General features: G+C 44.6%; 1 protein-coding gene across 1 annotated transcript in view; it reads right to left on the reverse strand.

The window, feature by feature from the left end:
* Nucleotides 1–491: 491 nt before the first annotated feature.
* The window catches only part of xkr4 (XK related 4), a 489,059-nt gene continuing 474,992 nt past the window's right edge, over nt 492–14,558 (reverse strand). Inside the window, exon 3 of the mRNA XM_070875743.1 lies at nt 492–1,756. Within this exon, the coding sequence (XP_070731844.1) occupies nt 828–1,756 (929 nt within the window). The 3' untranslated portion in view covers nt 492–827. The remainder of the gene's footprint in view (nt 1,757–14,558) is intronic.

Raw genomic sequence — 14,558 nt, forward strand, 5'->3', positions numbered from 1 at the left:
CCTTTCTATTCAGATAAGTATCTCCCACTGTACTAATGGTGTGTGCCTGCATTTGCAGAGGTTGAAATTAAATTGGATTTTGACTGTCTTGGTAAATTCACATCCTTTTCTTGGCTTTCACACTGAGATCATCACAAGCCTGTTTGATACCAAAAATCCAGGGCGATATGTTCCATCAAATTACTAAACAGCCACAAAGTGCAGGCTTGTGTTTTGGTGCAGACACCTTTACTTAAGCTTTATACATATATGTAGATACTTAAAATTCCATTTCAGTTCTCATGATGATACAATCCAGAATGGAAAGCTGCCAAGTTTGTTTTCAACGTCTGCATAAAATTTTGTTCACAATATCACGATTATCCATTTAAAAAGTTACTTTCTAGCATAGTTCACAATATAAAAAAATCAACAAAATCACATTTTTAACTCTTGATTACATAAATCAAAGAGACAAATGATGTTCATTTTTAGATACTAGAAAATGTGCATGTTCATACTGCCAGCAAATAATGCATTTTGAATTCTTGACAGTTTAGAGAAGCCCGATTTTGGTAAATTATGCTGGCAGAATTAGTTATAAGAAAATGATAATCATAGTAATATTTGACTGCCTCTCCAAGTTCATGAACATTGATGCTCATGGTGGCATATACATGAATGTACTGTGTGCATCAACATGATAAACCGGTTTAGAAAGAATAGGTTTACAATCTCACTAGATGCAGCACACAAAGGAAATCTTCCACCCACTGTTACCACTACAATCCTAGTTTCAACCTCTGGTTTGGCAACTGGTTTTCTTAACAAAATAACTTGTTAACTTATCACAGAGTTGTTTCATACTCCAGCCGTTCCTCAATGAGGGCTTCGTCTTTGTATTGGAGTTGAGGTGGCGAGGATGCACATTCAAATGCAAGGATGGCCTTTCGCAGACTTCTGTCCAAAACATGTCTGTCCCATGCTGGATACTTGTTTCTCAAAAGGTCAATTTTGATCACAGTTTCTTCTATCCGTGGAGTGCGAGAAGATGGTGTGGAAGGTGCAGTAGGTCTGACCTGAAAAACAGGCATACAACCATCCCTTTCTGTGAGTTTCTGTTCCCTGTTTTGGGACACAGCCCTCAAAGCATTTGCCGCTGTCTCTGCAGGCAAATTGAAAGTGGCCACAGGCTCCTTGCAAGCACAGCTTGGTGACTGGCCAAACCTTGGTCCATTTGGATGAAAAAAGGCATAATACATCAACATAAAAACGATTCCAGTCAAAAAACTACTAAAGACAACACAAAGCGCTGGTATGGCAAAAGCATCTGTTATTTGAGGTGCTCGGTACAAGTACCACAGAGCACTCAAGGCAGTGTTTTCCAAAAGGATTACAAAGTAGTAGATGAACAGCCGACACCGAGTCCTGCCCTCTTTAACATTGAACCAACTGAAAATGTAGATTATTCCCACAACCATGTCAAATACAATCTCCTCCCACTTGGTTATGCAGAACTCTGTTTCACAATGAACAATCCAGAAAGTCATGATGCACCAATGCAAGACAATGAAGATCCCAAAATAGAGCTGGAAAACTGATGCAAACAAGGCAAATGTGATGACTCTGGCTGCAATGGTGAAGAAATGCCAACAGAACTGAATGATAACAGCCAGGTAGCTGATGGGTTTTTTATCATTTCTGGAGTCACGAAGAGCCTTCTGGTAGGAAGCCAAGGCCCAGGCCAATGACACCAAGGACGCTGCAGCTGTAAGGCCTGTAGAAAAGATAAAAGTATACAAATAGTAAGTGATTTTAGATCATCAATGTCAGGCCTGACACTTTGAACAGAAGTGTTCCAGTAAAGACAAACATGACAAATTTGAGTTTAAATCTTTCTAAAAAGATCTTTCCAAAAAGTACCACTTCAATTACATAACATTTATTCAAAAATGAGTATTATAATACTACTGTCCATCAGTGTTGTAATATCTGATAAAAATATTTGGGCTCCAATTTTAAAGGGTAGGGTGTGCATGAGCTCCAAGGCAGGCGGCAAACACAGGGAGTTCGAGGACATGAAGGCCCGGCCGACCTTAACGGCTGGGCCACATTACCATAAATTTTCTCACTGACCTGTCCAAACCCGGCGTACAGGAGCGGGAATTCAGCGGCAGGAGGCCACAGCCCGGGATCCAAGTAAGTGGTGAGGGAGCTCTGGATGCAGTCGGGGTGAGGGGGGGAGCTATGGGGCAAATGAGGCCCAAGGCTTCCTTGTGAGGCCCAGAAGACACTCCTGCCTGTCCTAGCCCACAAGGAAACCTAAAATTAAATGTAATTACTAAGCTGGCCCACGATTCACCTCCTGGCAGGTTTGACCTTACGGGGAAGCCTGTACTGCTCCTCCACTCAGGCCTCCGAAGAATATTGTAGTTGAGTCCATGTCACATTATCAGGACCCGACCTGCATATTTAAAGCCAGACCCCTCTTCCTTCCTCGCGGGTGTCCCACTTGCTTGCTCAAAAGAGCAGGTTAACATCAGGAAAAGATGGGAAGGCAGCAAGATCAGAGGGGGTATGTGACTGCCCTCATTTTAACTGCCCCCCCCCCGTGGCCTGGTTTCCGCCAGTTTGGGGGAGGGGGAGGTCATGGGGAAGTGGGATGGGGGAGTTAAATTTCGGTGTTGGATTCTACAGAGTGCCATAGAAATACAATGTTCTAAGGATCAAGATTCACATCCTCTTGTAAAGACCGTTTTATAATTTATTTTAGTTCCTTCCCCTTTCTGTTTCTCCTGGGCCACACAGCAATTCCTGAAGGAGGGTGGGTAGATTATCAGTTCCCAGTTCCATGTTATTTCTCGGAGGTGTACTCATGGTATACGTTGGGGTTATAGAACCTTGATTTGTCTAAATTTACGAGGCTTCCACCTGCCTTATCCAGGCATCTCACCCACCTGCAAAACCCTGAAGGTTAATACTGCAAATGGTCAGGATCTGAGCGGGTTAAGTAACCTATTACATAGAAACATAGAAAATAGGTGCAGGAGTAGGCCATTCGGCCCTTCGAGTCTGCACCACCATTCAATAAGATCATGTACCCCTTTCCTGCTTTCTCTCCATACCCCTTGATCCCCTTAACTGTAAGGGCCATATCTAACTCCCTCTTGAATATATCCAGTGAACTGGCATCAACAACAACTCTGCGGCAGAGAATTCACAGGTCAACAACGCTCTGAGTGAAGAAGATTCTCCTCATCTCAGTCCTAAATGGCCTACCACTTATCCTAAGACTATGTCCCCTGCTTCTGGACTTCCCCAACATCGGGAACATTCTTCCCGCATCTATCCTATCCAGTCCCGTTAGAATCTTATACATTTCTATGAGATTCCCTCTCATCCTTCTAAACTCCAGTGAATAAAGGCCCAGTTGATCCAGTCTCTCCTCATATGACAGCCCAGCCATCCCTGGAATCAGTCTGGTGAACCTTCGCTGCACTCCCTCAATAGCAAGAACGTCCTTCCTCAGACTCGGAGACCAAAACTGAACACAATATTCCAGGTGAGGCCTCACTAAGACCCTGTACAGCTGCATTAAGACCTCCCTGCTTCTATATTCAAATCCCCTAGCTATGAAGGCCAACATACCATTTGCCTTCTTTACCGCCTGCTGTACCTGCGTGCCCACTTTCAGTGACTGATGAACCATGACACCCAGGTCTTGTTGCACCTCCCCTTTTCCTAATCTGCCGCCATTCAGATAATATTCTGCCTTTGTATTTTTGCCCCCAAAATGGATAACCTCACATTTATCCACATTATACTGCAGCTGCCATGTATTTGCCCACTCACCTAACCTGTCCAAGTCGCCCTGCAGCCTCTTAGCATCCTCCTCACAGCTCACACCGCCACCTAGTTTAGTGTCATCCACAAACTTGGAGATATTACACTCTATTCCTTCATTTAAATCGTTAATGTACATTGTAAAGAGCTGGGATCCCAGCACTGAGTCCTGTGTCACTCCACTAGTCACTGCCTGCCATTCTGAAAGGAACCCGTTTATCCCCACTCTCTGCTTCCCGTCTGCCAACCAGTTCCCTATCCACGTCAGTATATTACCCCCAATACCATGTGCTATTGGTTTTGAACTGCCCATCCACCCAGTTACCCACAGGCAGGCAAGTTTAAAATTGACCCCACTGAATTCCTTGGTGCTGTGGACTCTAACTGCAAGTCAATAACAAGACCTTTAGCTTCAGCATGATATTAAGAAATGTCAACGAGGTCAGAAATCTCTTTTGTATCATAAACTGAAATATGGGCTTGTTTTCGATATTACAGTGAAGCTGCTCCGATTATTTTTGATTTACCACAATATTGTGACTTATTGTGAGACTGGTTAATAAGTTTTGCATCAAATTCTTGTGTATACTATTTTAATGAAGTTGTTGACCTGTTTCTGGTTAGAAACTTTATAAAAAAGAGCACTCATGGGAATTTGAAGCAAACATGTCAATCAGTGTTTTAAAAATAGTACACAGATGAATTTCAACTTAATAGTTCTTAAACTAGTCAATCATTATGACAGCATTATTATTGTAATTGATTTCTCAGACTGTATTACTTTCACCTCACAATACACAATTATTTTCCCTCTCAAATACCTTCTATTTAGAGACGGGCTATGCTTTGAACAAGATAGGGATTTTTTTTATTGACTATTGTAAGCCTCATTTATACACACATCCTGATCTAATTATTCAAAGGCAATATTTCCTATTGGTTATACTGCACAATGGATTCAGTGGTTCAGTAGGATGAGCTGGATCTGGGCTACTCCTTGGAGGAAAAAACTCCTTCTGGGGATTTAGAGACGGGCCTGTTCAACAACACCAATAGCTGGTGTACCTTTTCAAAACTAGATATTCAAAAACATGGCAGTGATGAACCCTAAACTGTGGATAGTGTCTGAAAGAAGAAGTATTAAACACTAATTTGATTCTTTGATCTGGTCTTCCAAGAGTGTTTCTTTGTAATACAACTTTTAGTTTTGTGACTTAAATGAAGACATAAAGATACAGAAGAAAAATTGTGATTGTACTAGCTAACACAAGATCTCAAGTCCGACTCCTTAGATACTTGAATAAACCATTTACATTTTCTTCAATACCACATACAGTTGCTACTGTTTATAATTACCTTGCTAGATTCTATATTGAGAAAATTGGGTTCCATGTAACACACTAGAATCAGTGTTGTGGCAACTCAAGTTGCTAAAAAAGTTATTACAATAGTAATGAAAAATAACATTCTACGCTATGTGCATGTAACTATTGTCAATGACGAGAGACAAACCTAAGATACTGTGGAGCAAGGCATATATGTAGGAACGATTTTACAAATATGTACATCCAGCGGGGAGCCTCGCCCACTGACAGTGCATTTCAAAGAATTACAGGTGCATTCCCCATAATTTTCTATTCATTCATTGTAATGGATGGCAAATCTTTGATCTGCTGCTAGAGGGGAGGCTCTGTTCCAGATGGGCTCCTTTGTAGGATCAGACTTCTGGTGTGGAGTGGCCATTTCCTTAATCAGCCTGGCACAGTTAGTAGCACTTTCATGCCTCGGTCAGAAGATTTTAGGTTTGAGCCCCAGAATTTTAAAATCATAATCTAAACTGACACTCCAGTGTAGTACTGATGCATCTTTGGAAGTACTGTCCTTCAGCTGAGATGTTAAACCTGTCTGCTCTGATGGTTCAAGTGGATGTTAAAAATCTCATGGCAATGATTTCTCCTCTCTCAAACAATTTTGCTAACAAAAACTTTACCAGTCATTCATCTTGTAGCAACAAGACTGTAAGACTGTATCTGTAAGACACTGCTGGTGCAGAATGACTGCTGTGCTTTTCTACATAACAGTGAATTGCATGACAAAAGTAATTCATTATGTGAAGCACTTTGAGACAATGGGCCTGAGTTTGGTCAAACTTTAGGTCTGCCCGTTTTTCTGCGGTCCCCGGACGATGCGTGATTTTATTTTACCGGCTGCTACCACTGGGGCCGACTGGGCACGAGTTTCATCCTGGTTTTGTCGGCGGGAGCGACAGGCAGCGGGAGGCATCGGCCGGTAGTGGGCGGCAGCGGGAGTCGGTGGTAGGTGCAGGACTGTCGACTCAGGAAACAGCGGAGACCGTGTACTGCACATGCTCAAGATTTGGATTGTTTTGGTAGGTTTTTTTTGCCTGATGATCTCACTTTTCCTGTGATTGGGGCTGAGGGCTCAGCTGTGCAGGCGCATAAAATCTGGTAACTGACTTGCACCTGACAGTTGCAGAGGGAAGTGATTTAAAGAGAGAGGCAACAGAATCATCAGACATTCACCTTGAAAACCTATCATGAGTGATAGAAAAGCTGCCAGGAAGTCCAATGCAGGGAGGCTCAGAGCTCCCTGGTTTACTGATGATGAGCTGGAGGTACTTGTCTCTGAGGTGGAGCGCCGTTATAAAGACCTCACCTGGGGTGGTCGTGGCAAGCCAGCCCCGCCCCAATATAAACTAATTTGGCAGGAGATTGGGGAGGCCGTGTCCGCAGTGGGCAGCATGGTTCGGAATGGCGACCAGTGCAGGAAAAGATGGAACGATGTGGCAATGGCAGCAAGTGTAAGTAAACATCTTATTGTTGCACTCCCATACTACTCAAAAAGTATATGTGGCCATTGTGTTTGTGTGAGTGTGTATGTTGCATGTGCAAACCAGTTAAAGCTTGCAACTTTTATTTCTGCACGAATAGAACAGCCAACGCATCAAAGCAGTGTGGTACGGGAGGGGGCCCACCAAATGTCATCAAAGTGACTGACATAGAGGAGCGTGCCTTGGCGTTGATGGATGACCACCCCCGTGCCACCAAACATGGTGGTGCCGATCCCGTGCTACAGCATGATAAGTTTATCTGAATCTCTGGTCTGTGTTATGCTCATGTCATGCAAGGTCATGTAATGTGATGTAAAATGCATTTTAATGTACTGTGTGTTGGCCATTTAGGGTGTGATGATGTAGCCATGGTAGTCCTTGAAATAAGAATGTGACACGTCACAGTACTCATATCACCATTACCAACCCTCCCGCCACCCCGCGAAACACCAAAATGTTGTATTGTACTTGTAGATGATGATTCGGATAGCACCGACTTAGGCACCCCATCCACCTCTGGGATGCAAAGACCATGTGCAACATCAACACCGTCCACCTCGACCTCATCAGGAGCCCGCCACAGTAGCTCCTTCTGCCCGCCCCCCCACTCAACATCTCACATAGCCCCCGGATCCAACTCCGCCAGCCACAGAGATGAAGACCAGGAAGAAGAGCAGGGAGAAGGCCCAGTGTTTGTCCCACTTGAGCTCCAGGAGGTGGAAGAGGAGGACTCCACCCTCTTGACATGTGTGCCACCTGTGCACCCAACATTGGTATCGGGGTCCGAGTTTTTGGGCTTTGAGTCGGAGGAAGCGGGATCAAGTGTTGTGAAGCGCAGCACCCGTGCCGTTAAAGCCACCAAGCCGCATCCACCCAGGTTCATGCAGCAAGGAGATGATGCTGTAAGACGGGTGAAAGCAATGCAGGAAATGGTACAGCTGACGAGGACAAGCGTTGATCTAGGTCGAGAGCTGCTCCAAGCCGTGGCTGGGATAGCTGCCAACATTGCTATATTTTCAGAGCAGCATACTACCAGTATGTCGCAGCTGATCACCACTGTGCAGCGGACCGTTGACTCTGTTGATGCCATGCGGCAATCAATGGTCTCGGGCTATAGCATGGAACTCCTTGATGCCATACCAGCCAGGCCGACAGAACCAGAGGGTCCGGAGATGCCAGCGTCTTCCATCTCAGCGCCTCCATTCTCTCCCCGACAAACACGACAGCAGTGCTCCGGGTGCACTGCTGCACAATGTGATGGAGCCGACACAGTGAGGGGCAGGGGTGTGGGTCAGGGTGGGGATGGGCAACCCATCAAGTGGAGAATGGGGCTCACTTGGAGGGGTGGGGTGGGAGAGGTGGTGGGATTGGGTAGAGAGTTGGGTGTTGGCGATGTTTGTATATATTGTTCATGTTGCTGTTGGTCTTTTAGATGTTTCCTTTTGATGCTAAATGTACTGATTTTTGAAATGCTGTTAAATATTTTGCTTGACATGTTTGAATGCTCTGCCACTTTTGAATATTGTACAATTCAATACGAGACATTTTTGAACCACTCGTGGTCAATGTCTAACTTTTAGATAATGAGGGGTATGTGCTGAGAAACATACAAATGTCCTTTAAATGTAGTGCAGTGTGATAAATATCTTGCCTTATAGTTATGATGCGACTTTTTAATGAGTCCTGACATCACATCATTTAACTAAGACAAATAAGGGTCATCAATCTAGGATGGGTGGCTTTGAATGACAGATAGTTCCAGAACTTGGAAGCCAGACATTATGGTTGGCATTTGAATGTACAGTTTTTTAGGTAACAGATCGCCGAACCCCAACCCTAACATTATATGTTATTCAGTCAAATTATAACACTCAAATATATATAATATTTGCATCTTCTGTATTTGAGCTAATGTTGTTGTCAGGACCTCATCCTGGCACCGAAGAGAAACCCTACAGGATTTTATTATTGCCCATATACTTTCACATGAGCTCATAACCTCTGTACACTGATATTGTATCACTAAATCTGTTCTGTCTGCAATGGTGTCAAGACCCTTATAGCACAAGTCCATGGAGCCTTCACTATAATTGGGAGCGCATTTCCGCTTTCTACCCCACACCTGCCCTTCAACAAAGCATTTTACCTTCAATGTATCAATTTTTTCTGAGGGTCTAATATTGCTGCAGCGTTTATATCCGACTCAGGATGTGCAGCTCTGGACCGCTCTGCCCTAGTGTCCCTACCGTTCTCTCAAGAGCCAGGTAAGACCACCTTTTCCACGATGGTCTTTCTGGCGGGCGGTATCAGGATCTTACAGGAGCCTGAGGACCAAATTTGCATTTTTCCTGACTTTTGCTTGGGCAGGCAGTATGCACTACCACCGGTGGTACCTCCCAGATGAATCTTCCATGGGGCGGTAGTTGGACGGTAGGTCGGCGGTCCCCGAGTATTTTCTGTAAAAATGGCATTTTTAGGTGGTAGCTCGGCGGCTGTGGGCGGTAGGTTGACCAAACTCAGGCCCAATACAATATAAATACAAGTTTTATAAAGGTACAATACCGTTTCTATGCGTAAACATTTATACGTGTGAAACATTTTCTGTGACCATATCTAACTTTAAGCCTGGTGCAGGCCTGAAGTGAAGCAGAAATCAGAAGTCAGGCTTGACAAGATTAACTGAACTACCCGGAACTTTTCCCTACATTTGTACGAATAAAAGTGTTTAGTAATGATAAAATTGATTCTATGTAGGTGTTAAAAGTGTAGATTATACAAAAAGACAAGTTTGAAGAGACAAAGTGGATACCTTCCCCAAGTTAATGTCTCCTGGCTGGGCAGAGCTCAAAGAACAAAGGAAGCATGGCTTTGAAACTCACCAAACTAGAAAAGGTGTTAATTGGAAAGCCATTAACCTAATCAAGGAATGACACCGGGCCTTCAGACAGACACATGTATGAGGAGAAGCCAATCAGGAACAGCCCTGGAAACAATACCCAATCCTGAGGCTTTCTGAGAAAGAATGGTCTTAAGGGATGTAAAAAGTCAAACCAAAGATTGTTGGGTCTCTTCTCCTTAGCACATGATAAAGCAGGAACCTCCCTCCACAGCAGAAGTAAGGACCAACGCCATGTGCTTGCGTTTTGCCAGAGGGAAGTAAAGTAGACATTTTTTATTGTAACATCATTGTATCTGTTGTAACTACGTAGATCCGTAGGATAGCTGAGGACTCCTGTTTCTCTGATAGATGTGCATGTGTGTGTGTTTAATAAACTTATTCCAAATTGTTTTAAAAGAATTGGTCTTGCTGTCAATTTATTGCCAGAGATTTAGAAATCTTACAAAATTGGGGGCTCAGCCCGGATCTGGCAGGACAGCTTCTGATCATTCTTTTGAACAATTGGAAATCTCGGGCGTTGCGGATTCTAACCTGTGTTGCGAAACTATAAACTTTGAAACGGATCGGAAGAAGTTGCGTCTTAAGGAGCAGACGTCTCGATAGTTGGAACTGTTTAAGTGGGGACCCACCAGTAGTTAAATTCAAAAGACACAGGATGAAGGGATCAGTCATGTACAAAAAACCAGCAAAAAATATACAGGTAGTCTATGAGAAGAAAATATACAAAAAGGTATCCATAAAGGACATACAAGGGTTACCGTACTTCCGTAAGGGAAAACATGCGTCCTTTGGGGAGCTTATGGCATTTATCCAGGAGAAAGTAAATCGAGGAGAGCTAAGGCCAAAATGGGTAAATGGTCTCTTGGCATTCTGCGCACATTACTGCGCTCAGAGAGATGAGGAATTAATGGGGCAGGATGCAAAAGAGATCCATAATTTAAGGAAAGAGATACAAGATTTATAAGACCAAAGGGCAATAGAGAGACAAGATTTAAAAGAATCTCAAGTAAAAGAGGTTCGACTAAACGAAAAAGAGATTCAAAATATAAAAGAACAAAAGGAAGAAAGCCTTCAACTTATTCGGTAGTTAAAGGAGGGAGAAATATAGCACTTGAGACAAGAAATTGATCGATTAAACCACAGTATTCGGCAATTAGAAAGAGGGGCCAAACAGGCAGCTTCGTTGCTACAGCAACAAAGCCTTTCAAATTTAAATGCCACAGCAGCCGTCGTTGAAGCGAATGAAAACAAATTAGAGTTAAAAATATAAATTGGAAAACTTGGGGCTCTGGCAAGAGGTAGAAGATGCTAAGGGGGCATTAGGGAAGTAATTAAGAAGCCACATAGGGAGCAGACCAGTCCCGATGCCAACTAGAAATAGCGAGGCTAAAAAGTAAGTTAGGGGAGCAGCAGGGCCTGGTATCCACAGTAACACGGGGAGCCATAACAGAGACAGCAGAAGTGGACAAGGGGGAGACAGATTGGGAAGAGGAAGACAGTCAGTATAATCCCCAGGGTAGTAGTATAGGATGGGATACCTTGGAGACACAAGGGTCAACCGTAGCAGTACTTACCACTTCTTTACGATGTAATGCGCATGGTCACATCACCAGTAACCATACCAACTCACAATCCATATCTGGTGCTGACGCCACAGCGGGTAGCCACGAGTTGGGACCCATTAATGATGGGAATGACCCACTGGGGTTTAACAGGAGGTGGGCAAATTTCAGGAAAAGCCACCCCGAGTTAGAAGAGAGAGACTTAACACGAATCCTTCTCTTGGTCTGTTCCACTTCCTGCCAGACACAGTCCTCCAGTCTGGCACAGTGGCCGATGCAGTCATGACCGAGATTCTAAACCATTTAGGGATCCAAAACTTAAACTTAGTGGCTCTGCTTAATCAGACCAAGCAACACCTAGCAGAGACCCCTCAAGCCTTCAGTAATCACCTGTATGATATCTATGAACGTACCCAGAACCAGGCACCCACAAATGTTACAGTAGGAAAGAATCAGGAATAATTTAAATCGATGTTCCTGACCAACTCCATTCTTTAGTTAAAACCACCCTGGGCACAGTCATGAGGCCCACCAATCAGTGGACAGATATAGAGACCAGCACTCAAATAGCCTGGAAGGTGGTAAAAGACCAGTTAAAGGTAAATAAACCCACTGCAAATAAACCAGTGTCAACGGTGGAGGGATCTAGGTGTTACCCCTTTAAGAGACAGTGCTTTAATTGTAAAAAGGTCGGCCACCTAGCAAAAGACTACAACAGACCCAGACAGGCACCGGACCACAGTGCGACGCATAGATACCTCCCGAGGGATGAATCCGAGCCCTCTGGGATGGATTAACGATTGGACCAGTTGATAACCCTCATACAAACCAAATTGCCATGGGGTGGGGGATGCAAAATCATTTACCGGTGCACGCAATCAGTGATTCACACTCATAAGAGAGATCCCTTCAAGGATCCACCCTACGACAGGATCCGGCCCCCAAAGATTGGTCGGAAGTGGGGTTCTGACATGATGGTAGCGGGAGACCAGTAATCCTTGTTGTCTTAAAAGGGGGCCGGCAGCAGATTATGGATACTGGCTCAGCCGTTATCATCATCCACACCCCATACCCTGAACGCCATGCAGCGGTGGGCAAGGGTTGTATGACCCTTAAAGGGTTTAATGGTGATATAACCACCGTGTATACAGGGAAGGCCACCGAACTTCAGTTGGGAGGTCCCAGCACTGATGATGATGACCACCCCCAACAGAAAGAAAATTGTAGGGACTGATATGTTGGATCAGTTTGGCACAGTAATAGATTACAATTGGGACTGTGTTTAGATAGGATTGAGAGATAATGTGAGAGTGATAGAAATTTGAGATGCTCACTCGGTTTTTGCTATTAAAAAGCCATCTGAGTATGACGCTCCGGGGAGCGAAAATGAAGCTGCAAGCATGACTGTGAAAAAATGGCAGGTGAAGACCCCCCCCACTCATTCACTAAACAGTACCCCATCCCAAGGGAGAGTCACCCTTACATCCAAGACACCATAAAATGCCTAGTTGAGCAGGGTGTTGTCAGGACAGGCACTTTCACGACCAATTCACCCGCATGGCTGGTTAAAAAGCCTGATAGCAGCTGGCGACTGACTACTGATTACAGAAAGTTAAATTCTGTAACACCAGCCTGCTCACCGGTAGTAAGAGAAACTCCCATCATATTATCTCAAATTCCTGCTGGTTCCAAATACTTCTCGACCCTCGACATCGGCAATGGATTCTGGAGTATCCCTGTTAAAAGGGAAGACCAGTACAAATTCACGTTCATATTTGAGGACCAGAGCTACACCTGGACATGCCTGCCTCAGTGGTTTCACAATGCCCTGACGATTTTTCACAAAAGAATGGCTGCAATTTTAAAAGACTTTTCCCGCCCTACCTGCTTGCTGCAGTACGTGGACGACCTACTGCTGGCAACCGACAGCAGGAAGGAGTACCTGTCACTTTTGCACAAACTTTTGACATTGTTGACTCAGGCGGGACTAAAGGTGAATCCCCGTAAGGCTCAATTAGTAAAAGAAAGGGTCACCTTTCTAGGAGTGTTCATTTCTCCAGAGGGATCGTCCCCTGACTCTCACAAGGTGGAGATTGTTATATGTGTAAACTTGTATATACTCTGTACAGCCACCAGAGGGCTCATCCACTGGAGTCCCAAGGGATCGCATAATCCCTTGGGAGCACAGTTATTTAAGGAGGCCTCACAGGTTGGAGAGGCACACTGGAGACCTGCAATAAAAGACCAAGGTCACACTTTACTTTGAGCTCACAGTTTTCAGTCTGACTCTTTCTTCATACATACAGATAGATACAGATAGCGAACCCAAAGATGCAGCGAACAGTGGGCATCCTGGAGAAATTCTTGGAGAGAGATGATTGGGAAACCTTTGTGGAGCAACTCGACCAATACTCCGTAGCCAATGAGCTGGATGGAGGAGAGAATGCTGCCAAACGAAGGATGATCCTCCTCACCGTCTGTGGGGCGCCAACGTATAGCCTCATGAAGAATCTGCTCACTCCAGCGAAACCCAAGGAGAAATCAAATGATGATTTGTGTACACTGGTCCGAGAGCATTTGAACCCGAAGGAAAGAGTACTGATGCCGAGGTATCGGTTCTACACCTACAAAAGGTCTGAAGGCCAGGAAGTGCCGAGTTATGTCGCCGAGCTAAGATGCCTTGCAGGACATTGCGAATTTGAAGGATATTTGGAGCACATGCTCAGAAACTTTTTCGTACTTGGCATTGGCCACAAAACCATACTTCGCAAACTTTTGACTGTAGAGACCCCAACCTTGAGTAAGATCATAGTGATAGCCCAGGCGTTCATTGCCACCAGTGACAATACTAAGCAAATCTCTCAGCACACAAGTGCTGCTACAAGTACTGTGAACAAAGTGATTTTGTTTACGAATCGTAACATACAGCACAGGTCACACATACCTGCAGCTGCACGACCGCAGATGTCTCAGAGTCCACCATCAAGGGTGATGAATGCAAGGTCATTAATACCTTGTTGGCGCTGCGGGGGTGATCATCGTTTCCATTCATGCCGCTTCAAAGGATACGTTTTCAAGGGCTATGGAACAACTAGGACACCTCCAACGTATCTGCAGGCAAGCTGCAAATCCTGTTAATCCTGCAAACCACCATGTTGCAGAGGAGGACAGATCCACGGCGGATCACGACGAACCAAAGCCTCAGACCGAGGAGACAAAGGTACATGGGGTACACACATTCACCACAAAGTGTCCCCCGATAATGCTGAATGTGGAACTAAATGGATTCCCGGTGTCAATGGAGCTGGACATGGGCGCGAGCCAGTCCATCATGGGCAAAAAGACTTTTGAAAAATTGTGGTGCAGCAAGACCTCAAGGACAGTCGTAACTCCAATTCGCACGAAACTAAGAACTTACACAAAG

The sequence above is a fragment of the Pristiophorus japonicus genome, chromosome 1, assembly GCF_044704955.1.
Source record: "Pristiophorus japonicus isolate sPriJap1 chromosome 1, sPriJap1.hap1, whole genome shotgun sequence".
Taxonomy (NCBI): Eukaryota; Metazoa; Chordata; class Chondrichthyes; family Pristiophoridae; genus Pristiophorus; species Pristiophorus japonicus.